The sequence below is a fragment of the Phaeodactylum tricornutum genome, chromosome 1 (assembly GCF_000150955.2).
Source record: "Phaeodactylum tricornutum CCAP 1055/1 chromosome 1, whole genome shotgun sequence".
NCBI lineage: Eukaryota > Bacillariophyta > Bacillariophyceae > Surirellales > Neidiaceae > Phaeodactylum > Phaeodactylum tricornutum.
In genome coordinates this window covers 377807-405565 of record NC_011669.1, presented here as the reverse complement: position 1 = coordinate 405565, position 27759 = coordinate 377807, and the positions used below count along the sequence as shown (strand labels likewise).

General features: G+C 47.7%; 11 protein-coding genes across 11 annotated transcripts; 4 read left to right on the top strand and 7 right to left on the bottom strand.

The window, feature by feature from the left end:
* Nucleotides 1-109: 109 nt before the first annotated feature.
* PHATRDRAFT_31571 (predicted protein) lies at nt 110-2206 on the top strand (the record flags this gene model as incomplete). The annotated part of the gene is made up of 1 exon (XM_002177047.1): nt 110-2206. The coding sequence occupies one exon, from the start codon at nt 110-112 to the stop codon at nt 2204-2206; it is 2097 nt and encodes a 698-aa protein (XP_002177083.1).
* A 240-nt stretch (nt 2207-2446) lies between these two features.
* On the bottom strand, nt 2447-6239 carry PHATRDRAFT_83 (predicted protein; the record flags this gene model as incomplete). The annotated part of the gene is made up of 5 exons (XM_002176542.1): nt 2447-3556; nt 3629-4526; nt 4599-5079; nt 5163-5684; nt 5759-6239. Coding segments are annotated over 5 exons (3492 nt in total), but the record flags the coding sequence as incomplete, so codon positions are not given.
* A 2138-nt stretch (nt 6240-8377) lies between these two features.
* Nucleotides 8378-10068, top strand: PHATRDRAFT_42552 (predicted protein; the record flags this gene model as incomplete). The annotated part of the gene is made up of 2 exons (XM_002177046.1): nt 8378-9319; nt 9394-10068. Exons 1-2 carry the CDS (start codon nt 8414-8416, stop codon nt 10066-10068), a joined length of 1581 nt encoding a protein of 526 aa, XP_002177082.1. The 5' UTR covers nt 8378-8413.
* A 358-nt stretch (nt 10069-10426) lies between these two features.
* On the bottom strand, nt 10427-10999 carry PHATRDRAFT_9546 (predicted protein; the record flags this gene model as incomplete). Its single annotated transcript, XM_002176541.1, has 1 exon — nt 10427-10999. A coding segment is annotated over one exon (573 nt), but the record flags the coding sequence as incomplete, so codon positions are not given.
* Nucleotides 11000-12358: 1359 nt separating this feature from the next.
* On the bottom strand, nt 12359-14770 carry PHATRDRAFT_17265 (predicted protein). Its single transcript, XM_002176540.1, has 4 exons — nt 14179-14770; nt 13930-14061; nt 13420-13863; nt 12359-13346 (listed from the first exon to the last, which is right to left on the bottom strand). The coding sequence occupies exons 1-4, from the start codon at nt 14696-14698 to the stop codon at nt 12451-12453; spliced, it is 1992 nt and encodes a 663-aa protein (XP_002176576.1). The 5' UTR covers nt 14699-14770; the 3' UTR covers nt 12359-12450.
* Nucleotides 14771-15409: 639 nt separating this feature from the next.
* myst (predicted protein) lies at nt 15410-16826 on the bottom strand (the record flags this gene model as incomplete). The annotated part of the gene is made up of 3 exons (XM_002176539.1): nt 15410-16211; nt 16291-16484; nt 16776-16826. Coding segments are annotated over 3 exons (1047 nt in total), but the record flags the coding sequence as incomplete, so codon positions are not given.
* An 820-nt stretch (nt 16827-17646) lies between these two features.
* RPN8 (regulatory proteasome non-atpase subunit 8) lies at nt 17647-19016 on the bottom strand. Its single transcript, XM_002176538.1, has 2 exons — nt 18610-19016; nt 17647-18472 (listed from the first exon to the last, which is right to left on the bottom strand). The coding sequence occupies exons 1-2, from the start codon at nt 18853-18855 to the stop codon at nt 17714-17716; spliced, it is 1005 nt and encodes a 334-aa protein (XP_002176574.1). The 5' UTR covers nt 18856-19016; the 3' UTR covers nt 17647-17713.
* A 269-nt stretch (nt 19017-19285) lies between these two features.
* Nucleotides 19286-20358, top strand: PHATRDRAFT_42548 (predicted protein; the record flags this gene model as incomplete). The annotated part of the gene is made up of 1 exon (XM_002177045.1): nt 19286-20358. The coding sequence occupies one exon, from the start codon at nt 19286-19288 to the stop codon at nt 20324-20326; it is 1041 nt and encodes a 346-aa protein (XP_002177081.1). The 3' UTR covers nt 20327-20358.
* Nucleotide 20359: 1 nt separating this feature from the next.
* On the bottom strand, nt 20360-22908 carry PHATRDRAFT_42547 (predicted protein). The gene has a single exon (XM_002176537.1). It carries the CDS (start codon nt 22772-22774, stop codon nt 20408-20410), a length of 2367 nt encoding a protein of 788 aa, XP_002176573.1. The 5' UTR covers nt 22775-22908; the 3' UTR covers nt 20360-20407.
* Nucleotides 22909-23363: 455 nt separating this feature from the next.
* On the bottom strand, nt 23364-24784 carry PHATRDRAFT_42546 (predicted protein; the record flags this gene model as incomplete). The annotated part of the gene is made up of 1 exon (XM_002176536.1): nt 23364-24784. The coding sequence occupies one exon, from the start codon at nt 24782-24784 to the stop codon at nt 23501-23503; it is 1284 nt and encodes a 427-aa protein (XP_002176572.1). The 3' UTR covers nt 23364-23500.
* Nucleotides 24785-25323: 539 nt separating this feature from the next.
* Nucleotides 25324-27490, top strand: PHATRDRAFT_42545 (predicted protein; the record flags this gene model as incomplete). Its single annotated transcript, XM_002177044.1, has 3 exons — nt 25324-25620; nt 25723-26008; nt 26571-27490. The coding sequence occupies 3 exons, from the start codon at nt 25324-25326 to the stop codon at nt 27488-27490; spliced, it is 1503 nt and encodes a 500-aa protein (XP_002177080.1).
* Nucleotides 27491-27759: the final 269 nt, after the last annotated feature.

Below are 27759 nucleotides of genomic sequence, written 5' to 3'. Positions count from 1 at the left end.
GTGATTGCCATGAGAAATATCATCACACCCTCACCAAAAAGAGGTTTCGAAGACTATTCGGAAAGCAGAGTTTGTCTCGGCAACCGCTGGACTTTGACCGTTGTACGTAATGAGCGATGCCAAAAATATGAAAGAGGAAAGTGGAGAGACATCGCCGCCTCGTCCGGAGCCTTGTCGGCGGCGTGCACGTGGCAGCGCCACTAAAAACGGGAGGAGTGCGATTGACGACTCACCGCCAGTCGCTTCCCCTCTACGCGGTTGGCAGGCCCGGGCGCTGGTTCATCGTACACCGCAGCACGTACTCACGCTATGGTCCCGACCGCAGTACCCCTCTATCTCGGCAGGGCCCCTCGTGATACAGGATCGTTACGTTGTCCAAGGCACAGCAACACATGGAAAGGTTTTGATTTGGACCTCGGAAGCTATTCTGCAGAGGATAGGTGGAGAGGGAGCCGCTGGGGAAAACGCTAGCGACAAGAACAATTACAGCGCTCCTACGACAAAAAATCTGGAAGAAAGCGACATGGATGTCGGTAGTGATGACTTTGCGCGAACTCACGGACCTAGTAGGCGGCAGCTGGACCCGCGATTCTCTCATCCACTGGAGCCTACATTTGTTGTCGATACGATAAGCGAGCGCACATCGTCTCCTTCATCCCCACAGGAAGACCAAACTGATCATGATCGTCGCAAAGAATCTATATGCGAAGCAGCGCCGATTGTCGCCTTGGCAGAATTGCTCGAAGATACTCGTGCACGGCGCAAGGAAACAGGTAATCTTGTGGCGGTTTCCGTACTGGGTCAAGTATCGATGATTTCGCTGGATCCTAGTCGTGCATTTTCCTTTTATTCCTGGGCGACAAACCGTGTTGGTGCTACTAGTGTGGGTTGTACCCTACGTGGTTCTATCGTGATTGGATACGAAAATGGTATAGTTGAAGCTTGGCGCGTGATTGCCGCCAAGGAAGGGCCGACAAAGAAACTTTTGTGGCGAGCAGCGTGGGAGCACGCTTCTCCAATTGCAAGTATTCAGCAGTTACCCGTAAACGAGGAGACTAATTCTGTGGAGATGACGCCACCATCCTTTTCCGAGGCAAACAGAAACCTCAACGCATCTCCACATCACGAGTACTTAATCATAACGTTACAGCCACGAGACTCAGCGACGCCGACGCGGTCCATGGTCGATGTGGTCGATACAACTTCGCTGGAACTAGCCTGGCGCGACCTCGCAAAGCCGGATGATTTTACTTCAGAAACTACCAACATTCTGGCCATGGAGGATCACTGGATCTTGCCGAGTCCCGGAATGGAGTTGGTGGACACTTCGACGTTACCGCGGACTCGCATACCCGGTCTACCCCGGCGCAGGCCGCACGTGAGTAGCTCGGGTACCAATGCCCTCTATGTGCTGCCACAAAATCTTGGATGTGTAATGGGATTATCCGACGGCACATTGGCTCGGATTTATGCTGAATGTACTTCAGTGTCGCAGCCGGATATGTTGTCCTGGGGAGTTTCAAGTGCTACTGATCAATGTGTATTGTCGTATCCGACGATTGGTCTGGGACACGTTTATTTGCCCCTTGCTAAAGAGTCCCCAACTAGTGAACGTGTTCCGCACATTGCTTGCTGTTTACGCGGAGGCACAGTGTACTTAGTACCCATCACGACATCGTCCTCATCCGACGCAGCTCGACCCATTTATACGCTTTCCTACCCTCACGAGGTTGACAGAGATGCTCATTTTCAACAGTTACATGGTTTCACGGCGTGTGCACTCCAGCCCAGGTCTATCACAAAAAAATCGGGCGACTCTACGGCCGGCGGAGAGACTGAAGGATCGTTGACGAATACGTTCTTGTTCTTTGCCTGGCCTGGAGGCATTATAGATGTTTATCTATGCGGCTTGACAGATCGACAGACAAAGGAATCTGTTGAGAAATCAACTTTATTGGAGAAACTTTGGAGTAATGGCACAGTGCAAATGCTTTCCGACTCACTACTGCATCAATCAAACGACTGTCCCCCGGAAGGATTCTCCATCGAATTAACACAATGGCAGAACGCATTGACCGACATTTCTAAAAGAGGGGCTCCAGCGTCGTTCGACGAATTGAAGACGGAGGGTTTTCAGAGCCTTCGATCGCTGATTCTAACTTTGGCCACCGAAAATGAGCTGAATACAGGACCCTCTCCGCTCTAAACAAATGAACGCAGAAACTCCCTGTAATAATCAATTGGAGCGGTAGTCGAGATGGGTTAATGCAAAATAAGTGATTGCCCGAGTAATGATGATGATACCAATGAGATATAGAATGTTGTACGGAACATTGTCTATGGACCAATCGGGAAAACTGCTCGCAATCCATTCTTCCGCCGTTCCGACACAGTCCTCGCCCTGCGACGCAATATCAGTACACCGAAGGGAATCGTAAAAGGGAGATCCAACGGAAGCCACAATTGGCGAATTGTCATTATTGAATTGGGACATTATCAGCCCCTCGTAAATATAGTGCCCGGGCATAAGCCAATACATAAAGATCCAAAAGTTGGGGATCGCGTCCGGTCGAAGCAAGATTCCCGAGAAGAGAGAGGTAAAGGTGATGAAGAGTCCACCAAATCCCTGAGCCGTTTGACTATCACGGAAAAGACCGATAAGCATTTGACCCGTAAAAGTAAAGGTCGAGATCGTCAAGAATATGATTAGCAAGAAGATGAAAAACTTGTCTGCTTCCAGCGCGAAGCCCATTGGGAAGTAAAAGAGAATACTGAAAACAAGCGAAGCAATGAAAACGAATGGAACCTCAGCAATAGTGTACGCTCGCGTGATGGCTCGAGAATCATACATGCTAGCGGCTTTGTGACGATAGAACATGTTGCGTTCCACTTCAAAAACGCGTAAAACAGAATTTAGTGCATTCACGCAAGGAAAAAGGACAGCAATGTAAAGGGAGTTGACACGTGAATTCATGTCCGCTTCATCTCCAGGGACACGTTGGGACGCGTACACGCTTGAGAACAAAAGGGCTACTGTGCCGGATACCATGACACGGATCACGTTATAGCTTGGGGATCGGAAATATACCTTCATAGTGCGGAGCAACACTGCATAAAATTGTGTTTTGACGGATACAGCGTATTTTCCAGCGAACAAAACTTTGCCTTCAGGCGTCGAAGATGCACAAATACTATCGATTTGATCCAGACACTTTCGACGGAGATTGGACTCTTGGTATTTTCCTGCATAGTCGAAGGGTTTATGGGGGTTCGCGGCACTACCAGCGCCGATCGTCGTCAACATCCATGTAGCTGGATTCTCACCAGCTTGAATACAAGTCGTCCCCTCGTATCCTTCGAGGTAGCTGATAAGGTTGCAGCTGTTCTCTCCAAGATTTCCGAAGAAAATTGTCTCACCTCCACGCTTCAGAAGAAGAAGACGATCAAACTCGTTAAATATAGCGATGGAAGGCTGATGAATTGTAGCACAAACGCTTCGTCCGCTCAAAGCTATTCGCTTCAAGCCTCGCATCACGATCGCCGCCGCTCGAGCGTCCTGGATTAAAAGAAGGGATTAGAGTCTTGATGCGCAGCACAATCTTGGTACTACCTTGCTCGTTTTGCTTACCAAGCCGCTGGTTGGTTCATCCAAGAAAAGAATTGAAGGATTGGCCACAAGTTCAATGGCAATGGAAAGACGTTTGCGTTGCTCAAATGACAGCCCGCCAGTCTCGTCTGACCCCACCTGAAGATCTTGGATATTGGTCAGCTCAAGTGTATGGAGTGTCTGCTCAACAAACTGTTCCATACTATCCGGCACAACTGCTGCAACTTTCTCTTCCAAACGTAACTTTGCCGAGAATGAAACCGTCTCTCGAATTGTCAGCTGTGGCGTCTGTGTATCGAATTGCTCGACGTATCCCATCATTCTTCGAAATGAGAGCTTTTCTTGGGAATGTCCATTCACTCGGATGTCTCCTGATATTTCTCCTGAACTCTTTCTCATTGCCAGAACATCCATCAACGTCGTCTTTCCCGCACCTGAACTCCCCATCAACGCAGTCATCAATCCCGCTTCAACGACACCATCGACTCCTTTCAGTAGCTCAAGCTTTTCTTCGGACGTTGAGGCAGTGACGGTGTAGTGCACGTCTCGGAAAGTCAGTTTAGCTCTTTTAAAAGGGATGTACACTTCCTCTCGACCCAGATCTTCAATTTCATCGCTTCCTTTATCTGTAACTAAGGATGCCCCCGTAGCAAATCTTATTCGGTCTAGAAAGAAAGTGGAGACAAACAACGATATCGACGTACAGCCGACCGCAAACAGCAACCCCCACCATACCCATTCCCTTGAGAAAGGGTCATCATTTATTGTAAAGCCAAACCGGGTGAGGATGAGTTCCCCCTCAGTGAGACCTTCACTAGTTTCCGCCTCGTCATCGTATTTCCCGCTATCAAACTCGTTGACAGCCAGACCTCGAAGGATCCAGGCAAAAAAGTTTATCCAATAAATCCAAATAAAGTATCTAAAAGGACAAGTGTCAGACCTCTCTTCGCTTCCAACAACCAAAAAAAAATGATATTCCGCGAATACTTACACTGGAATGACATCCGGTTGAACCGTAAACCCACTGAAGAGAATAAAAGCAAGCATTGTTATCGCCTGACACGGCTGTGCTATTGTCACAACACTCACTGAAGCCGAAAATACGCTAAAGAAGAAAACCGCAGTCAATGATACAACAAACAAGAGCAGCAGGAACATGAAGTAGTTGCCAACAGTAGCGCCATCGTTGTGGGCTAGCCCAACGAACCAAAAGATGATTGTTCCATAGCCGACAGAATCAATGAGCGACGTCGGTACACTCGCAACGCTGCGGCCAACAACGTACGTCCATGTCGGGAAGAAATTTGCATCTTGCTGCTTGTAAAAAATAGGTCGTTCTGCAAATTGTTTCACAATCGAAGTCATAGCCCCAACGCAGCTGTAGAACATAGACTGAAATAAGATGCTGACGATCGAATTTGGACTGTCCGATTGCCAAAACAAGGTCCCAGCGACAATTCCCATAATGAGAGCTGAAGAGCAAAATGAGACAGAAGTTGGTTAGGTGCAAACGACAAGCACCGCTCTGGAAACAAAGGCAAAGGTCGACACATACACTTTAACAAGGTAGCTTTGATCTGATATTTGTCACGCCACCACAACTTCAGCTCTCTACGGATCAATAGTCTCAAGGAAGCAAAGGAAGAATTTTCAAACCTCTTGCCCCCCAATGTCTTCACCATGTCGGCTCCGTCTCTCGATGGTGCATTCAAACGTTCCAGAATTTTATTGCCACGCGGAGAAGAGTAAAACTTCTCAACGAACTCATCGGTTGACAAATGCTTCATCATCTCGCTGCCGACTTTTCGTATAAACTTCACACCATCTTTCGTGGGAAGCGCCTGGAGCCAATCAGCCACATCCATTCTTTCCGGAATCTCGTACCCAAGATTGCAGAAATAGTCAATCACCTCGTCGATAGGCCCACTGTAAACCACCTTGCCATTACTCAACAGTATCACTTCGTCGAACAGGGCGACCGTTTCTGGAGGAGGTTGCAACAGCGACACCAGTTTGATAGTCTCCGTGATACGGGTCACCGCTCCCATCCATTTTGTTATGTCATATGTCGTTGCGGCTAAGAGAAAAATCGAGCTGTAAGATCCATATCGTGACAGTTTACCCACTGCTGCAGTGTGGACGTCCACTTACCATCCAGACCAGTACTTATTTCGTCACAGCATATAATGGGAGATCCTACGCACAGCATTTCAGCGACGGTAACTCGCTTTTTTTCCCCACCGCTGATGCCTCGAACATTTTCTTGATCGCCCACGAAGGTATCTTTCACGCGCGCTAGACCCATAGCCTCCAGTATTTTGTTGATGACAGTGAGCTCGTCGTCGAGTTTGGCAATCATATCATCGACATCTGGTCCGTCGCCTTGAAAGATGCGGCGATGAGTTCCGCCTGAGCGGCAACGCCAAGCAAATTCGCAAGTTTCAAAAACTGTTAGATACGGATGCAGGCGATCAATCTGATCAATATAGGCAACAAGATTTGACCATATAATATTCCTTGCGGGTGAAACACCAGTGATCGAGACAGTTCCGGTTTGCCGATGATCCTTGCTTTTGTGCAGTGTCTGAGCGATCATCTTCAGGAGTGTACTTTTTCCGCTTCCAGGGGCGCCGCTTTATACATCCAGAAAAGATTGCGAATGAGGAAAAAGGAGGGACGCAGATGTTTTTGCTGCGCTAAAGTGAACTTACAGAACAAGGTACATTTTTCCGGGCTCGCAAACCAGATTCACCTTATCAATGATCACCGTCTTTGCGCTGTGGCGCTTTAGATTTCCCTTGTTTTGCACAAATTGCTTCAGGAATGCGATCAGCTTGTAAACGGGAGATTCCGTTTTGACAGTACGGATCCGCTGCCTCGCTCGCTTAGAATCTCCATTCTCCGATGCTTGGCTAGAACTGTTGTCAAAGTAGTTCGTCACTTCATATTTACCATCCTGAATCCGCAAATCCAAATACGGCGTCTCCGGCTTGATGATCTTGCGAATCTCGTGAAACTCCTGTATCATGTCATGCTCCTCGATGGACGTGCGCTCGGACCTTTTCTCGTTTAAAAAATCCTTGTGCGAGCGCGGCTTACCGGGGTCAGCTACCGCATTCGTAGCATCCTGTCGAATGCTTTCGAGCAGTTTTTCGGGAACCTGAACTTCATTCCTACAAAATAATGTTGACGAAAAGTTAGCAAGGCGATGTGGTCGCAATATACGGAAAACTGCGCAGCCTTTCGGCAGCTTTACAAACTGGGTTCGAAATGTTATAACTGTAAAACGTACTCGTCGCACCAGCTCAGCAACGTCTTCACCGATAACTGAAGCTGCGTCAAGCGCTCGGCTTGGTTGACTCCTTCATCGTCGATGAGAGAACGTTCGAAATTCATTGTCAAAGTCGACGAAGCACTTGTTGCGTTGCGGGGATTTTCTATCTCCAGGGTATGAAACAGAGGTGCAGCTTGGAGGAAAGATACGAAACAACAGGGGTGTGCCGCAAAAGCAAAATGTCAGTCCCGAGTAAAAAACTTTTGGTCATTTTCAATGTTTTCGTTAAACATTTAAAATGTCAGCGACCGAGCTGGTGTTCTGGTTGCCCGTTACGGTTATTTTTGCGAAAAAAATTTGAGTCGGATTTTGAAAACGACCAACAGAAATCTTCTCCACACACTTATTGAGTTTGGTGGTGCCTGCCTATTTTCTTCCCGTTTGATCTGATCGTCGGTCTCCGCCAAGTCCATTTTTTGTCACAGTACTACTATCGGCAACGAGGGCGTCTACTCCACCAGCTGACCCGGTAGCTGACTTTTTCGCGTTCATCAGCGCTCCACGTTTTACTTGGCAACAGTTCCTATTGACGCCGGCCCTGTGGTGCCAGTTGTTTGAAAATGCCAAACCGATTCAACGGGATACGCTGCCGTCCAAGTTACAATCGTTTTTGGCGCTTGGGGAAGGTAACAATCAGCTTGGAAAAGAACCAAAAACCAGGAGAAGGTAAAGTTCTAGAGCCATTTAGAAAGTGCCGTTTTCTGTCTGTATCTCAAGTCCCAAGCTTACCTAACATAATGTAAGTAGTTATGTCCTACATAGTGCCATCCTCCCAACCTCATAAAACTCATCTTGTGCAAGTTCTAATGGCATGCCTTCGTTCCCTTCATCCTTGAAGGACACACCTTCATTCCTAATGTAAGTCAGGCTCTATATGCACTGTTATACGTCGCTTATCCCTTTTTGGAGATCAGAGCTACCAGACCGGGTACATGCTTTTGAGCCCCAACCTATTCGAGGGCGAGGGCTCTGATTTCCGTTAAATGGGAATGTTGGAATCCCACATACTTCCACCATCGCCATACACTTGATAATATTTATCTCAAGTTCTTAGCGAACATTTCAACGGCTCGTTCCATTGAACTCCAAAAATGTCAAGGCTGTATGTTTTGGTCAAGGCAACGGTTTGAATTAAGATGAGCGCGTCGTGTTGGATAATTTTTGACACCCGTTGATATCTGCTGGCGTTTAATGTTGTATACAGTGCTTGCGCACCTCCTACGGATTTATAGGAAAACGGGCGGGAAGCAATCGTCAAACGGATCGACCTCGAGTCCAACGGTTTCCAACATTGTCATACAATGATCGCTATTTACGGGAGCTATTTGGGGGGGATCAGTCCTCACCAAAAAAGACGCCTCACTATGCCCACCTTCGACGGAAATTGAATCCTGATTCACTTTGGGACCATGCCGCACCAATCCACCCGACGAAAGCAATCGCTCCATGGACCAGCAAGTTATCCAAGAAGTATGAATGGTTGTAATGGAGGTTATCCTACCTTATCTCCGTACGTTGGCAACGATTTCGGGGCAACGCCTCGAACCACGCACATGAATAGGTCACCTCCACTTCATCATGTTGTGCACACCGGCGGGTCTTCACCGGACCACTTGATCCCATATTGGAAGCCCACACATAACCAGTATATTTCTTCCCCTGTACCACGTCCTTTAAAAGAGTCGTCTCCAATAACCAACATTCAATCCGAAAGTGAAAGAGACTTCTCCTCGCCTCGGACTCTCCCTTCCTATTGTTCGAGGTCTTTCGATAGCCCCCCGGATCCTAACACGACGGAACGCTTGATGTCATCTACCATGCAAAAGCGCGTCTCGCCCAAGGAAGCCCGAAACAATGTCCCCGAGACGAGTGTACCCTTGAAAAAGCGAAAGACTGTGATGCAGATGCATCGCAACCCCGTGGTATCACCTTTTCACGCCAGTCCAATATCTCATAGTAGTAAGGCGGTCGCCTCTATCTCACTGTCTTCTAATCGAATCCCATCATACGACAGTCGGGTATCATCATACGACTCTAAAGACGGACAAGCCCTTCTAGAAAGTTCCAAGATCGTGGATCCGACGGACATTAAGGCGGAGGAACCTGGAATGAAAGACTTTCCTAATGTCTTACATAGCGTACTTTCAGATTCCGAATTTGCCGGAAAAGTTGTGCAATGGCTGCCGCATGGGAAGGCTTGGAGGATTGTACGATTTGACGCTCTCAGGAAGCTGGTGCTGCCGAAGTTTTTCGCCAACCTTCGCCAACCTAACAATAACGAAACAACCGGTTCCATCGACACTTTCCTCAAGTATCTTTCTTCCTGGGGATTCGAGGAAGTTACTGATGGCCCTGACGTTGGTGCATACACTAATGTGGTAAGTATCTAATTTCAAGTTTTCAAATGGGAGAGATAACGTGGACCCTCATACCAACTCCATTCTTGTCGCAGCTCTTCCGACGTGGCCTTCGTCGGCTTTGCTCCGAAATGAAGTTCAAACCTTGGGGAAAGGAAGACTCAATACAGATAATTGAATCATCGAAACAGCCTCAATCGATTCTTCGTGTGCCTTCGCTTGCGTCAACGGTGGATACGTTGGAATGCACCTCAAGCAAAGAGATGGATGGTCAGTTTGTTCAAATGAACCCTTCGGGTAGCTCAGAGCGTCCGGAGTCGTGGCGCACCAACCAGTGGGAAAGATCTCCTGATAATCGATTTCTCCGACAGACACCACCGTCTGAAGCATGGCCATGCAACTATCAATCTGCCGTTTCGAACAGCTTTAAAGGGTCGGAACAATCACGGAATATTCAATATTCTCCAGTGCGTATACGTTCCTCTCGTGGAGCGCCTCGCACTTTGAGCAGAACGAAAGCACCCGCTCAGTATCAGAACCACCCACAGCTTCAAAAGCGTCCATGTGCCTTCCCAGTATCTAATCGTGGCCGTGGAAAGGTATGGAGCCCTCGTCCATTCTCTCCGTCCGTTCACCCGTCGACATCTCCAGTTTCAATTGAGACAAATGTTATGTCAATCGGTCAATCACGCTCGACTCTCAACCGTAAGGAGCCACTGGCGTCCTCACCGGAAGAAACGATACGAGGAGAAAACGTCACTGCTGTGTAGGAAAATGTACTAGATTGTATGGCAGGCCCAATTATATAGACATTTTACTCCGACATCTTTGTTCACAGTCACAGTTTTTGCAACGTTTTGCTTTTCTTTTGTTGTCCATGGGAAACAGAGCCATCCAATTTGATACTGGAACAAATCAAGGATCTTGCAGATATTGCGTTAGTTCTGCGCGTTGAGAAACAGACAAAAACATGAGGAACTGCAACGGATCACTAACCCATACTTTACGATTTTTCGTACCCATTCCATCCCTCAAGTCTACCGTCGTTTCGTACTCTTGCTCCTTTAATACGTATTCCAATTTCCCCATGTCAAGCCGAGTCTCAACAAAACCTTTCGCAGCCAGCTTTTGCATATGTCTCTGATAGTCGTCCAAACGAAAAAATAAAATGTTGTCAGCGGCTACGAAGCTTCCAGCGCGGATCAATTTCGCTCGTTCCAGTTGGACTATATCTGAGAGGTACATATCTTTGTCGTGATCGAGAAAAACAAAGTCTAAACCACTTGAGCCATATTCTGTGGAGAAGACGTCCACCTGTGCCCAAATAGATTGCGACAGCTCATCGCGATTCGACTCTAGATCGGTCAGTAGCCCGAAGGTAACATATGCTTCTAGCCCTGCCAAAGCAACCAATTGCTTTGCAACCATCTGGCTGTGAGGATTGACATCCACCGACATAACATGAAAACATTTATTGGCGTCCATCAATTTGGAGAGTATAGTGCGACACATTCGAATAGAGGAGTATCCGCAATACGTTCCGACCTCCAAGACAAGAAAAGGCTTCGCTCTATTTTTCAAAAGATGCGCATCCAAGCACTGCGCTAAATGATTTTCCAAAACCTTCCCCTTTTCGGGCCCCACGTGCATCATCCAATGTCTTCGATAGCAAAATTCGTCAATCAAATTTATAACTTGATCAGTTGGATCTTTGTCAGGAGATCGTTTTTCAAGTCCATTTTGTACAAAATACAAAAGGCTTGCTTCTGTTCCTTCGTGAAACACCAATACGCCACACGACGGGTCCCGGACCGAATTCTCGGTGTTTTCTTCCGCGACTACGACAGAAGTCTCGATCAAGACATCATCCCCGAAAACCGCAAATGGATCGTCTTCCATTGCCTGCTCTTTCCAGAAAAAGCTGTGCTGCTATATCTAAACGAACTGCATTCGGCCAGGTCGATCGATAAGGGCTCTTCAAATCCTTTCTGCTCTTTCCATTGATAGTGAGAAGCAGACAACTTTCTTCTGATTAATTAACATCAGGTTAATTTATGTCACGTTTATACTGTCAGAAGAAATTCACAACGTTGGTCTCGATCAGCCGCAAAATCTTGACATAACCCTGACGTCAGCATAGGACATACAGAAGTTCTATCACAATCTTCGAAAGCCCGCTATGATTTGAACTCGCTCGGCTCGTGCTCTTCACCTAGCACTGCCACTGTCAGCCGCTGAGTCCCCCTGTGTCGCTACGAAGATCGACGAGACCGGATTAGTGAAGTTCCTCTTTACACGGCGTGAAGATGAAAAAAATTTGAGGAAAACCGCTATTCCGGTCTGAAAAATTTGAAAAAATCGCTATTTCCGTCAGATCTGAAAATGCTGAGTTTTTTTGAGTGAATTCGTAACGGCTTTTAAGTAATATTTAACAATTAGAAAATAGTCCAATGCTCGGTGTATGGTATGCTCTCTATATCATATAGTGAAGGTATCGCGCTGGCAGAGATGAGCTGCTTCCAACCCATTGACCTACCAATTCAATCAATCTTTTGACAGCAGTTGACTGTGACTGTGAATGTTCTATCACGGACACAAAGAGAACAAGGCGTCAAAGGAAACTGTTGTTTGTTTCGAAAGCCAATCAATGGGTTGGAAGCAGCTCATCCCTGCCAGCGCCATACCTCCGCTATATCATATGCAGAGTATTCACCGAGCATTGGATTATAATTGTTAATTTTACTTAAAAGCCGATTCGCGCTCACTCAAAAATACTTAGCGATTTTCAGATCTGATCGAAATAGCGATTTTTTAAGTTTTGCAGACCGGGATAGCGGTTTTCCTCGAGAAAATTCGAAAAATAGAAAGAACCATGTAATGGAGTATTTAAGGAAAGGAGTATTTCTAACGAGATAAAATGGTACATCTGTGATATTTTACAATCAATTGGAGTGGATGGATCAGAGAGGCTCTAGCTGTGTGTGCAAATCAAGCTTCATTTTTGCCGCATTGGAGACAATCTTATTTGTTTCCTATACATATGCCCGCGAAGACTGAAGTGAATGTACGCGGTAAAGCTCTTTGTTTACCCACAGATTCGTGATCAACTACCTAGTTCTTTCTTCCTTAAAGTTAATAACTGTGTTGCCTTCCTACACCTTTTGTTTTCCATCAAGACTCGGTTCCCCCGGAAGGTGGATAGGGTGCATCGTTTTTTCCTCGTCAGCAATCAGCTTACGAACCCAGTCCTGATCGTATTCCCCATGCCAACCTGTCCAGATCTCAAAGTTGGATAAGTGGCGGTATTCATTCAGCTTGCCTCGATATCGACCAACCCGGTTCGCATAAAGGAGCTCCAAGAGTGCGTCGTGCTCCGCCAGAGAAACTCCTGTCAAGTCAACCGAAAAGACGTAGGTCAAAAAGAAGCCGGTAATTGCACATGCCCCACACGCCCAAAAAATTTCATCTGTTGAAAGATAAGTGAATCCAATATTCGCAAAAAGAGCTCCAGCCTTTCCGAGAAACGCCGACAGCCCGTGAAACGTGCCACGAAGTTCTGTTGGATACGTTTCAGCTGCCATGACGTAGGTTGTAACATTTGCTCCAAAATTTCCAAAAAAGCTGCTAGCAAAGAAAAGAAACATGATAGCACCCGAGCTAGCTGTGTCGAAAACGGCGGCCGTCGCCATGAATAGAATTGCAGATACAGCGAATGAAAACATTTGCAAGCGCTTCCGCCCAATGAAAGGATTATCGATTACCCTAGCCGCGCAGTAGTAACCGACAAGGGCGCATAGATTGTTGATCAACAAGTATCCGTTTTGTACCATTAGGTCCCCTCCAGGATTGATATCGTCAAATATTGGACCAGAAAAAAGTTTCAATCCATAAAATGTTACATCCCAGACAAACCAGTTTCCGCCTGTACCGAGCAGACGTGGCGTATAAAACCAAAAGATATGCCACCAGCGTTTTTTCATAACATCCTTTCCGTGTTTAGTTTCTCGCCGCTCTTTTCGAGCGGCCATCATAGCGCAACCATCGCCCTCTTAAAGCCAGCAAAAATATTGTCGATTAGAGAGAGAAGAATCATTTGACATTATGAAGAAAGTTCGTATTACCTTCGAGGACCAATGATCGATAGATGAACAACATGCAAACCATTATAAGCCCGATCAAGTAGAAGCTCCGCCAAATGGTCTCCAGCGCGTTGACATCCGTTCCGCGTGAATTTGCCGACAAACTATAGCAATCTACGCGACCTTGACCAGAAAAGAAAATGAGAGAGAGCAACAGCAGACTCCCTACAACTGCACCGACTCCTTGCATGGCGAAAACTAAGGATATAGTTTCACCACGTCGAGCCGTTTTGGCCTTTTCCATCAGCAGGCGATGATGACGAGTTTCCTCGTCGTCTTGTAAAGCGTCCTCCGCGCTTTCGGCGTGGTGCTCAGCTGCTTGAGTTGCCGTCAGCGGATACTCACCCCCAACTCCAAATCCGAAAACGGCGAAAAAACAGGAAAAGACAACAAACAGTGTGGAAATGTTATCACTATCAAAGAATGCTGATTGTATATACGCGTGAGGGAATATAAGGTAATAAATCCATGTTTAGCCTCGTTTGAACTTACTCATTCCGCCAATGCCGGCAATCATTACAATAGATGTCAAGGTCCCGGCTTGCTTGCGACCTACCCGATCTGCTACCGTGCCAAACGTAAGCATACCAATCATTATCCCAGCAAATTCTGCATAGCTGACGCCTCCCACTTGCGGCTCGGTGCACGTCATTCCATTTGAATAGTTGTTCTCTATGGTGCAAATGTCGTTAGGTGTTTCCACTTGGCAGATAGTATTGGGAGTATTGGGAAACAGGTCACAACATTGAATCTTGTTGGGACAAGGCTGGTCTTTGTCGGCTTCCCAGCAAGTGGGATAATTGCTGTGCCAAATAGTTTTGATCTGTCCCGTGGTAATGATTACGTAAGCTTCGACAAACATTCCAATACCAGCCAAACAAAGCGCTCCAAACCAAGTGGCCTTAGACTTCACGTTAGCTTTCGAGTATCGGGAAGGCAATTGCTCAGGGGAAGTCTCCACCTCAACATCCGGCACGTAGAGTCCATCGGCCATCAAGACCGATTGCACCAATGTGTTGTCACTCCACCGGGTTGCGATTGAGCGCACCGACGATGCCGATGAGTTAAAGGATTCGTGCTGATTTTCTCTGGTCTTGGAAGAAGACATCAGTGTTTTGCGCTGTCGTCGGTGGTGCGGCAATGAGCCTCCACCGGCTGCTGTCCATGAGCTCCCGCCGATGGAAGCTCGCAATGGAATGTTTTCCCCATGCTCATCGAGAAAGTGGTACGAGCGCGCAAACAATTTGTCCGATGGTTCCATTTTACCGACGCTAATGCAAGTGTAAGTTGCTGAATTGTTGGTGCTTTTCCAATACTTGTGGGCGCAGAACTGATAGTGAGTTGATGAAAGTGAGACAGTTCGCTTTCCCGTCCGATCATGATTACAGGAGCGTCCGTAAAAAATGAGAACACCTATTGTCAACCGGCGGAAATTTGACAGCCAACTATTTGGAGCTCGAAGGTGAGTTATGTTTTCACTGATGAGAGCATTCTCTGTTTTTGCCTGAACCATCAAAGTCTACTTTGTTTCCGCCCCACGGTTCTGCGCAGTATTTGAATCCTCTAGAGGCAGCAGCGTAGCCTCAACGTTGCACTAACTGTTAAAGATGATTGTCTGCTAGAAGATTTGAAAGTATTTGTGAAGGCAAGCACAACAGCCAGAATTCCTTACTGTTGGTGATACAATTAGTCAACTTTCTACCCAATCGTAAGCTTTCTCATGAGAGGCGAAACAACGCGGCAAAAAACGAACACACGCGTGGCACCAAACTTGCCTAGCCAGGTGTAGACGAGGCTCATCAAGCCAACGAATGTGTGCCAGTAGAAAACCTCCTTTCAAAGTAATATTGGCTTCGTCAATTTGGATGAGGAAAGCCACCATTTAAAAGCCTCCCGTACCTCGGACTTCGTCCGTTTCAACATTAGGCTTCTTGCTATGTATACTGAACTTGTCTCGCTTGATGTCAGTCAAAAAGGGAGTCCAATGAAGCTTGGATGGATCCACTCGAGGTTCCTTTACGGGGTATTTTTCTGCCAATCGCTGAAGCAGGCTCTTTTCGGCTGCGATAAAGTATATACCGTTGATGATCTTCAAAATCCCTAGTTGATTCAACGTAAAAACAATGTCTTCGGCCATGATTGATGTCCTTTTCGAAACGTCCATAATGCTCAACGAAGATTCATTGGACTGATTCAACAAATAATCAACCACCGTTGAACCCCAGTAGGGCTTATAGGCTTGCTGCCCGAGGTCTGACATAGGCTTTTCTGGTGATCCAACCTTCTCTTCCTTTTTGCTAAGTTCATACGAAAAAGCAATGAGAAAGCGTCCATACCCTTTGCGTTGATGCGCAGGAAAAGTTAAAATACAAGCCAAATTGTAGCCAACATCGGAGTACTTTTCTTTGCTATAGTAGCCAACAGGATGAAAGCCTCGATTGTCCACTTCACACAGAACGTAAAACAGAAAAGGGTCCACATCATAGTAAAGCGTCTTGTGATCAAGGAAGAGTTTTGCGAGATAGCATAGATTTTGACAGTAGATTCGCTCTTCCATTCCATCTACTTCAAACATTGCCAAATCGCCATTTCGATAGATTTCGTTGCCAGGTGGATGGCGCCTTTCACTCGGAAGACGTGCTTGGAACCTTTGAAGCTCACTCTTGCGGGCATACAGCCCAAAGGAAAACTCGCAAACATACAGAACGTCGATAAAGCCGCTTGCATTCAATAGCTCTTTTGGCAAGGGAGAAAAATACCAGGTCTCCATTTGACTAAACGATTATTGAGTCACAAGAAGAAAGAGACAGTATGACAGTCACCAACAAGGTCGTAAAGCGAAGCATTACTTACTATTGCCCAAGCTCCATGAAACCAACATTTTTCACCTTCGTTACCTCTTCATGCTCGCGCAACGACGCCTCATCCAAGCCTTCATGTTCATCAAGTTCCTGGGCTTTGACCGTCGCTACGACATGCTCCCCTACTGTGTGCGTGGTCACAGTATCCGTCGGTAGTGCCAACATCTCTTCATTGGACTTCTCTTTCTCATCTTGATATTCTTCGTCGTCTTCTTCAACGTTCGACGCGACAACAGTGTTGTCATCGTCCGTGTTGAAGCTCTTTTTACGAGACAGACGTCTTCTGCGCCCATTCATATCGTCCTTGCTAATGTCCACAGCCGAAGCGCGCCTTCGACTTCGAGGTTGTGTCCAATCCATAAGCGCCTTTTCTTCTTCTTCCTTTTTCTGCTTCTTTTTCTTCTCTCGTTCCTCTTCTTTTTTTAGTGCCCGAGCTTTGGCGTTGCCAACTGAGGGAGGCGACACGATGCGATCTACGCTGATCCATTCGTCCATCCGTCGATTAAAGTCTTTGTAGTGCACGTAGTACCTCCATTTTCCGGTGTTCTCGTTTTGTGCTCGATCGATGACATCGCAAAGGCGAACCGTTTTTTCCACGCTTTCATCATCATCCTCTTCTGATTCAGGCTCGGACCACCAGTCGTCTGCTTCTTCCTTTTTGGCTCGGTACCAGACTTCGATAACGGCCCCGCGTGCGTAAGGGTGCAGATCTTGAGTTGTAGCGTTCGTCGGTGAATAATTGACCGTTTTACGTTTCTTTTCTGCCGTTTCTGCAACGTCAATATCGTAAATCGGAACCTCACGCGCGTGTCCTTCCGACGTATCGATTTGCATTTGACCATCGTTCTTGGTTTCAGACGCTTTGCCCTTGGAGATTGGGGTCGCCATATTCGAAACAAATTGTGGTCAAAGTGTATCGAGGCTGCGTTCGTTCGCTGGTAGGATAAGTGGAAAGGTTTTAAAGATCAAGATTAATAGTAAACGTAAATGTATATAAACCAACAAGAGATTACTCGTGGTTCGTTTTTGATTTCCAGTCTGGATCTCGAAAGAGGGCTAGTAGGGGATTTGGACGGAGCAGCCCCCGTCAAAACTATCACCTGGTAACTCTAGCTCGAGAATGTGTTCCAAAAAAAAAAAGCAACAACCCCATACATTTTCATAAAAAACGCTCGCACTCGCTTTGCTAGAACGGTTGCCGCCCCGATTCCAATATAGATCTTGCCATCGAACAGCTATGCCAGTGGACTTTCGACACAAAGTTTATTTTGGTCATCGACTGCGAAACTATAGATGCAACTGCGGCGGATACCGACTATCCGTGACGACCCCACCCGAAAACCGAATTGCATTGGCATGGCTCAAACGGTAAGAGCCTGCTACAACGTTTACATTATTTGACGGTAAGTAAATAGTTATTTCCCTCCGTCTTTCTTGTTTCCAGTATCCTTGAGCTTCTCCTCCTCTTTCTTTTCTTCCTCTTGCGCGAGCGCTTCGTCGTTGTCTTGCATGCCATCTTCTCCGTAGCGAATCTTGTTGTTCACAAGGTCGTGTAGGGCAATCACTGATCGAATTAAGGACGCCAAGTAAACCGCCATGTGCATATCGTTCGTCTTGACAATCATAGCGTGCACCAGATCGGGAGTATTTAAATTCGGCAGCAGGGAGACAATCGTTTGCAAGTGATCCACAATTTCGGTATTCACTTTGCACTTTCCCTCCGCACAGGCCTGCAAATATTTCTTGGCGGTCAACAATTTTTCCGTCAAGGATTGCAAACCATTGAGCTTGCCCTGAATCAAACTCATGACCGTACTGACGGTGGGGTCGTTGATGTCCCGCAACAAATGCGCAACGCCGATTTCTTCCGCTTCCATGGCACCCATTTGCGTACTAACGTGATCGAACTGTCGCGTGACAGCCTGTCCGGCGTGGTGTACCTGTTCCACTACCTTGTAGGCCTTGACGGGAAGCTCTTGACGATCCGGGCGAATATCGATGATACAAAAGATGGGGATGCGAACGTACCGTTTGCAAATATCGTGAATTCGTAGATCGTTGGGTCGGATTGAGGGGCCTGTGGAGTAAAACCCGACGATAGTTTCCTTGGTGTTGACTTTACGGAATAGACGAATCATTTCCTCGAGAAAGTTGTGATCGAAATAGAAGACGGACTGACCGGAAGCGACAAAAAAGACAGCAGATTCCACGTGAGCAGACAACACGAAGTGTTAGACAGTGAACACGATACACTCCTTTTCGTTAATGCGGTATCTTGTCGTTTGCCGCCTCTGTCCAGATCCCAACGTACCGGGTTTCGAATGTCTTCTTCAAAAGGAAGGGCGAACGAATTCAATACATCGATTTTCCCACGATGTGACTGCCCCAACAAAACGCCAACGACGCGTTTTCGTGTACCTCTTGCTACCCGGTGATAGTGATCAGCGACGCTCAGCAAAACCAGCGGATGAATAACGACTTCGTCGATGTCTGGTCCGGTAGAGGAAAGCGCCTTGGTTACGACGGTTTCCGAGCTTTCTGTTTCCATGGCAGTCATTGTGTTTGGGTGGGAGGGCGGATGGATTCCAGAGTCCTCGCTTACTGCGTTATTTGGAAATCTGCAAGACAACAAATCGTTACGCCAGCAGTGTGCGTCACAAGCGACAGATAATACGTTGGTGGTGAATTCAACACAGTGTCCGGGTCGAAATGGAGTTGGGTGGAGCAAATTGTAGATTATTGTCGAAGGCAGGGATGGCCATGGTGGGGAATTCCAACTCGGCACCGATCTTTCGGTCTCGTTCATCACGCGTCTTCGAGGTGGGACACTAGCCACGTCACTTCTCCGACCGATTCATGTCACACCGGACGACGGTCGTACGATTTTGGTGCCAACCAATACCAACGCAGAATTTTGTCATCCCACCGAGTAACCATCCACAATTCCAGGCGCAGTCTCAAAAGCGGTTTACAATTGATTGAAAACCATGTCGACGGTGAGACTTGTGTCGCTTTTGTTGGTGTTGTCGACAGCCAACAGCTTTCTAGCACGACTTTCCAGTACAAGGAATCGTAACGAGGTTGCTGTGGCTTGTCGGAGCGAACCGGAAACTAGCAATTACTGGGGAGATGACACTGATGACCAGGATACCCTCCAGCCCAGCTTGACGCCTCTGTCGTCGTTCGCGGCGTCTCCCGCCTTGTTTGAGCTAGATCCGGCTTCAGACCAAGCTAGAGATATCGTCATGAACGATTTGAAACTCTCTGGTGCCCAACACGAACAACTGGTGTCGTTGTGTCAAGCCGTTGTGGACTGGAACGACCGAATAAATTTGGTTTCGCGGAAGGATTGCACGGTGGCAACCGTATTTGGCCGGCACGTACTACCTTCCATTGCCTGCTGTGCCTTTTCAGAAGATCAAAATCCCTTAAACACTGCTAAAACACTGGTCGACGTTGGCACGGGCGGTGGCTTTCCCGGATTGCCGTTGGCGATTGCCTATCCCGACGTTCAGTTTGTCCTCCTTGACAGTGTAGGCAAGAAACTGACTGCGGCCCAAGACATGGCAAACGCTCTGGGACTCGACCACGTTCGTACACATCACGGGCGTGCCGAAGATTTACGGGACGAGGTCTTCGATGTCGCCACGGGTCGTAGTGTGTCGGCCATCCCACAATTTTGTGCGTGGATGCAGCATTTGGTCAAACCCACGGGGCATCTTCTCTACTGGATTGGCGGCGACGTCGACGCGAGTATTCTGGAACAAACTGTTTCGGATACCCCCATCGAGTCGCTAGTACCCGACATGGAATCGGATAAGAGAATATTAATACTCCCCCAGCTTGCTGTGAAGAGGATCGCCAAGGCTAGTGGAATTTCTGTGCAACCGTCACCAACCAATCGATCACAAAGAAAGCGCCCATCGTCCCAGAGAAAGACGACAGCCAAAGGATCTTGGAGCCGCCGAAACTCGGAAGAGCCCAAGCAGCGCGGCTACGAAGGCTTCAAGCGGTATTCTAGCTCGTAACCTACTTTTACGATACCAGGACAACAAAACCCTATTGCGTAAAGTTGCCCAGCTATTGTTAAAATTTCTACGACAATTTCTTCACGCCTGGACAGTGATTTTGATGACTTCGTTGGCGCGTTTTTCATCCACGTAGAGTTTGTGTAAACCGTAAATACCAAATTGTTCGTGCGTATCGGAGTAGTGGCCCTTCGATTTCGGACGGTCATCGTAGTCAGGCAGATCCGTTGTCGCAACAACAGTGTTGTGCTGGTCCCAAGTAAACCGATGAGCGCCCATATCGTTCTTGTTTTGCCGTAACAGGATGCTACGACCTGGGATCAGTAGTCTGTGATCATCTGGATCCACCACGAGCTTGCGGTGATTGCTGGACATAGGATTTTCATCCTTGTATTGCCCTGCCTTCTCACGTTCAACCCCATACAGATCAATATCACCGTACTCAAAATTTGCTTGTGGATGCTTTCCCAACACTTCGTTTATAGAGGATCCGAGGATGCATGGCCCACAAGTAAACAAAACATCGACAGAATGTGCAACTGACAAAACCGGGTCCGGACACAACATGTCGTCGTAATCAACAGAAGTGAAGCGGTTGCGGATGTTGTTCACAACGTTTTGGATTGTCCGGGCCAAAAACGGATGTCCTGGAGCAGAAGCCAAGAATCCGTTCCAGAGACAGCTGCGGGCATCTATGGATGAACCGGGTTCATCCTGAGGAGTCATAAAACCAATTTCGGGCGGGATTACATTATCCAGATTCGATTCGAGGAGAATATCCATATCCACATATAAACCTCCACGAATCAATAAGACACAGTATCGAAATAGATCGGCTTTGAACGCTCCGGGGGTGATAGAATCGTAGGCTTCGCGAACTTCGGGTGGGAAATGAGCGGAAAGAAACTGCGCAGAGAGTTCATCGTCGTAGAAATGGTAAGTCCATCCAGCTTGTCGAAACGATTCAATCAACCGACTCATGTTGGGGTAAGATTCTTGTGTAATGGGCTCGAACCAGGTCTGGTGAATTTCCCGCGGAATGTGACGTGATGGATCTTTGCGCTGCACGGGGCGTCGAACGGTCCACTCGGCAGAAATACGTTTGGGAGGGGGGCGAACCTTGCACAGTACTTTGCAAAAGCACTGACAAACGCTTTGGCAAGCTTCACACGAGCCACCACCGGGTTCACCATGAAAGCCAAGCTTGAGACAGCGGAAACACTCTCGTGTTCCTGGAAGACAAGAGTTTTCCATTAAAATGTCAAAAAAATTGGGCGTTTCGTGGTTGGAGACCGGAGGTAAGCTAGTCGATACGGACGTCACTGTGGCAATGTAAGGGACGTCGGAATTACTCAAAGCCAAATCTTTCTCACCGACATCGTCCAGCGTCTGACCATTGATTGCCACCATGTACGGCAATGGTATATCAATGTCTTTGACGGCAATGTACGGCCGATGAATTGCCATGATGGGCCAGTCAGTTCCGGGCTGCCAGACTTGACAACAATACCCTCCGTGGGAAGCTGGGCAGTGACGCTGCGGTAATGCATCTGCCGTCATGGTATTGGTGGCCTTTACCAACCGTCTGGACTTTGGAATTGCTCCCTTGGAGGGAATTTTGTCTTCTACCATCACGTTTAAAGGTGTGGTGGTTTCCAGAAAGACGCACCGAGCCGTTATGAGGGTCCACTTCTCGGGTTCGTGTTCAATGTACAAGCCCAGTGTCTCGGCCATTTGCACTGGATCTAGATTCGCTACATTAGTGTGCAGCAAAATGCGCATCATATCCGCAGCCAACCGAGATTGGGGATGAGCCAAGTACAGGAGCGAATGAAGAATTTGCAAATGCCCGTTCATCTCTTTGGGGATGACCGTATCGGTAGCACTGTCTTCCACGCGCAGGGCCAAAGACGACGTACGCGTACGGTCACCTCCGAGAGTCGTGACCGACGGCAGCCATTCGTCCCACGAAATCCAAGGCTTGGCGTTGTTCGGTTCCCAGTAGAGGTTCCCGACACCCGTGTACAACATGCAGTACTTCCAAAGTTCCACGGCGAAATGCGGAGGCAATTCATCAAAACGTTTCAGCAGAATATTGTCGCTTTCCTGATCAACGGGGATCTGTAACTCTTGCTGACACTTGGGACCGTACTGAATCAACAAGTCGCGCTGTTGCGATGGCGTGTAAAAGTGAAAGGAAATGTCCCCATGGGAAGTCTCGGTAACGACGTCGTTGGCGGGGCCAAAGACGCGGTAGGTATACGGGGACAATTGCAAGACCGGGTCGTTTGGATTCGACCAAACAGAAAGGCCAATGATTAGGGCTACGACTGCCAGCGAGGCAGGAAATGCCCATTGCAACCATACGCTTTGTTCGGGAGCCCTACGTCGACGATCCTGGTCCGGCAAGAGCGAACGAGAACCAGTCTTCTCAAAGCCCAACCCCATTTTTATGATATCGCGCAACCGAAAACACGTAAAGGGAACAAGACAAACCTATTTCCAGAGAGAACAAGAGGATGTCGATATGCTCTAACGAAGCGGCGATCGTGTGGATAGCGACTCGTATTCCTACAACGCTTTAGCTGAAGTCAGGAGTAGAACAAGCTTGCCGGTGAGGTCGGCCTCGACTACGAGTGATCGAAGGAGATACAACGGTCACCGACGCTGGGTTAGGTGGATACTGTATTTCCTGTCCTGGCTTGGCTGGCTCTCTACGTGCTGGATTCTACCATATAAATTATTATTTTAATCATGGATAATATAAGGGGCATGCCTTCGGTTCGGAAGAACACGACACAGCCATGGTTCGTCATTTGCTTCGGTTCATATTTACTTATGTCTGCCAAACGAGATAGATAGAGTTTTTCGATTCGTTATACCTACATTCGAAGCAAAGCTGACATGTCGTAGACAACTCGAACAGCTATCCGTTGGAGTGCGAATAACATTACTCTTGAATCTAAAATTTACAATTAGCCTGTCTCTCTGCCAGATTGATCGATGATGGTAGTCCAGCCAAAATTTGAGGTGACCATGCGAATAAACACTGTCAGCAGCTACACCACAAATCAGATTACAAGACAAAGCAAAACAGTGATTAAATTTACGTGAGCGAAAAAAAAACTTTTATGGAGCTACCAGCATAGCTACTCCGTGGGAGCTCTCTTGCAATTAGGACATTTCCAGAGATGGATCTCGGTAGCCGTAATCCATGGTGGATACAGGTATGTGTCCCTGTTGATGCCGGTTCGAGCCCGGTCCTCCGAGGCAGATGCGGCAAGGGCGGAGAATCAGACCCAGCACCAAACCCATTATCGTAATTACCAATCGACACATTGCGGCATACATACCGTCTGGATTATCCGACATTTGCCAGGCGGTAAAAATCATGGCCAAGACACCGATGAGCACACTGAGAATACCTACCTGTCGAATCTTGCGGTCTACACTCTGACGCTCCGTTTGACTGGAAACGTCATCATCCATGGTAGGATCTATCAAGTTGTTACTTTCTCGTGTTTTCCCGCCGTCTACTGGTTCATTGTCCATGTGCACCCGGTCTCCAGAATTTGCACCAACGTCATCGTTCTTGTTCCCATCGTCGTTTGCTGTTCCGTCATCATTGACATCGTCATTTGCTGTTCCGTCATCATTGACATCATCGTTGCCGTTGTCGTCCGCAGTTCCATCGTCATTGGCGGTGTCGTCGTCTCCGTCGCCCCCCTCTGTCGACGGTTCAGGATCGCGCTGATCCTGGTTCGCCGGCTGGCCAAGGACAAGTTCCGATACACGCTCGTTTTGGTCCTCTGGTGAAGACTCTTCACCTTCTGGTGCTGCCATTTCTTCCGAGGTCTCTTGCTCCAGTGATTCGACCGTTTCGAGAGCATTGGTCTCCGTCTCGAATTTCTCACGTTGATCCGTCATGTTCAGGATCGGTTCATCATCATCATTGTCACCTCCTTCTGCTGTGCCTGAACTTTTCTTTTCCTTGTCGTCGTCGTCGTCGTTGACAGGCTCATTCGCATCGGCCATAAGCCGCGCTCCTGGCGGTGCCGATTCTTGGTCGTTGGTGGGATTTCGCCGATCCCCTTCGATAGCCATTCGATGCAGGTCGAGCGCGTACTGCGTCGTCTTCCTACGACTATTCTGATTTCCAACAGAGAAAGATTTCGTTGTCCGTAAGTGCTGTCGAGGGTTGGTTCGATCGAGACCGACCGCTGGTGCGTTCCCCTCTACTCTGGAGGCCGAGAGCGTGTACGCCAGTATCACAGATGGTGTCGTCCACCAACACCAAATGGCGGCAACCACGCCGATGTTTTTCATGATGCAACAGAAACGTTTGGATTGGGGTTTGTTCACGATCGACTCCACGTGCAAATATTGGCCAATGGGTCGAGGACGATGCGTTTGGCGACTTTCTGGATGGTATGCGACGCCCGAACGGAGATTCGTCATTTCCGCAACGGAACGGGCCTCGTACTCGTCCCTGAAGACTCACCACGGTCACGCTGGCAACACCAATTAATAGTAACTGTAACATAACCTAATTTTGATTGAATCCGGAGCAAAAGGGATTTAAAGTTGCACAATGCAACTATCAACTACCACATTCAATGGAAAATCTAACTACTGACTCAACGGACTTCAGAAGCCAATTCAACACAATCGGCCAATAAGAAACGATATCTGAGCAAAGTCCATACTAACACTAGATAAGCCGTACTCCGTCAGAAATAGATAGCACGAATCGTGTTGGATAAACGGATCCATACCGAACACAAGGAATGCGGAGACACACATGCTTTCCTACATACATCCATACATACATACATACACACGCGCATACACGCGTGTTAGCTTATTTCCGACTTTCATCGCAGACCAAACTACGAGAGCCCTTTCTTGTCAGCTTTCCAACCCTTTCGTTGTTCTATGCCAGCGTTGTATACTGATCTGTTTCTCTGATAATAGAACGTTGATCACACACACACACCATGACCGACAGCAAAATTACAATTTGCAAGGACGACACGCGCTGCGATAACAACTCGCGTTGCATGCCGGATCAGGTGAAAAAGGACGGGTCCTACTTTTGCGATTGTTCGTCCGCGCACGGTAACACGGTCTACAATGGACGCTCTTGCGAGTTTTCCGCCACGGAATACTGCACCGAGGACAAGACAATCAGTTACTCGTCGTACTGTACCAATGGGGTCTGCGCTGGAGTTTACGATCCGATCGTCTCCGGCATTCATATAGGCTGTGTTTGCAACACAGGATACAGTGGCGATGTACGTAGTTTTCCGTAAAACCCGGTTTGAGTAGAACTACACTGCGCGGAACGCAAAAATGATCTAACGATTCTTCCTTTTTTTGCTCGATTGCCGCTAAAGTTTTGTGAATTCGTGGTATCTCCTGATGAGGGGAAAAGTTCGGGAACTGTTGGGAGTAGTTCCCCGGGATCGACGAGTACGAACGCAGGTAGTAAGGGTAATAGCCCTGTGGTAGCTTCAATGTCGATTGTTGCGGTTGTCATTGCGATAGCTTTGGTTACGTTGTGGGTCTGGAGACGTAAACGTCTATTCGGACAACGACACGAAGTGCGAAAGGGAAGGTCAATGGACCCATCTACCGATATGCACCTGGAAGCCGACGGGAGCACTTGTCAAAAGCAGCCAGGTATGGACTATACTTCGCGCGGCGGATTATTTGGTTCAAAGTCAGCCGACTCAGACTTGGTGTAGGACCACCGCTTGACAAAGCGTTTCGTCCACTTCGAAGGCATTTTCTATTCATTTGATCTCGAACAAGGCACTGACTTCTAAGCATGTTTAACAGTTAATGCATATCCTTAATATAATATCTCGAATCATGTTTCCATATCTGTTGTGGATCGAAGAAAGTGTTCACGATAAGCTCTTGCTACTATGAGTCTGCACGAGAAGCCGAACCTCTAGAGCTAGAAAGAGTTGGTGCGTGGATAGAGTCTATGCAAAGCTGCTAGCTAGCTGCGCCACATTCGATTCACAGTGAACGCAACCAGCGATCGGAGTCCAAAGAAACGGCGGTCCACGATCGTGACTGACGTGAATTAATTTTTCGTACGAATATCTCAACTCACAGAGCACACAGCGATCAAGGCAACGGGGGAGACATTATTGATGCCGACAGCTTCTCTCATATCCAAGACTATCTTCTTTCGAGGAATCACGCTGTTACATTCTCACTTCCGTACCGCAAGCATACACGGTCGATCGAATGCGTGTCCAGAAGTCTCCGCTCTTCTCGCTTGTTTGCCCCACTATCCTATTATCCATCGGCATCTTTTCGGCATCCGACTGCTCTGCGTCTTTTACCTCAACAAACTGGCCCAAGCGATTCAACCTTCTTCACGATCTTACCATGCCACCCAAATCTGGGAAAGCTATTGAACCAAGTAGTGCCATGCGCGAACTAAAGGAGACTGTTCGCAAACAAGCTGCCGAAATCGACACCCTGAAGTTTCAACTAAAACTCTCTGGAGCCGGTCCAAAAATTGGGTCTGTTGTCCCCCACGGTGGAGGGCACGGCGGAGGGAGTGAAGTAACTCTGGATGAGCTCACATCGTATTTGAACAAGCCCTTTTACCAAATTGCTATGGCTCGGGTGGGATGGTTGAGCCTCTTTTTGGTATCGCTCTCATTAACAGCACTCATCATGAATGGATTTGAGCACACCCTGGCCCGTCAGATCGAACTTGCTTATTTTGTACCCCTATTGGCTGGCCATGGTGGAAACACTGGTGGCCAAACGGTAGGAACCGTCCTTTCTGCCTTGTCTGCTGGTACTGTGACGACAAACGACGCGGCCAAGGTCATATCGAAAGAAGCAATGTCGGGGCTGATGATGGGCATAATACTCGGCGCCATGGTAGGTCCTATTGCACACTATGGCATGGGTATTTCGCTTCACGTGTCAACTGTGATTTTCTGCACTTTGCCCTTGGTTTCGACGATTGCGGCAACCTTGGGATCGGCCATTCCGTTTCTATGTTTAGCCTTGGGCTTGGAGCCTAGTGTTATTGCTGCACCAGCGATGACTAGCTTCGTAGATGTCAGCGGCCTCATGGCTTACTTCTTGATTGCCCACGAAATCTTTTCCTTGTTTGGCATCGACCTGTAACGAACAAATATCGATTTCGGGAACGCCTCGGCGATATGCTCATATTTCAAAATTTACGTTTGCAATGTTGAATGGCGAGATACGTGTTTCTTCACATACTGCTTAATTATCGTGTGTTTACGATACTGTTACTAATTAGAGCGACGTCAAAGGGAGAGAATCCATACAAGACAATGGTGTGTGGCCTGCGAGGCCGAGAGGTCCATACATCCCATAGCGGTAGATCAAAAGAGCTGCCTTGTAGCCAAGGATAATAATATGTTGCCCGT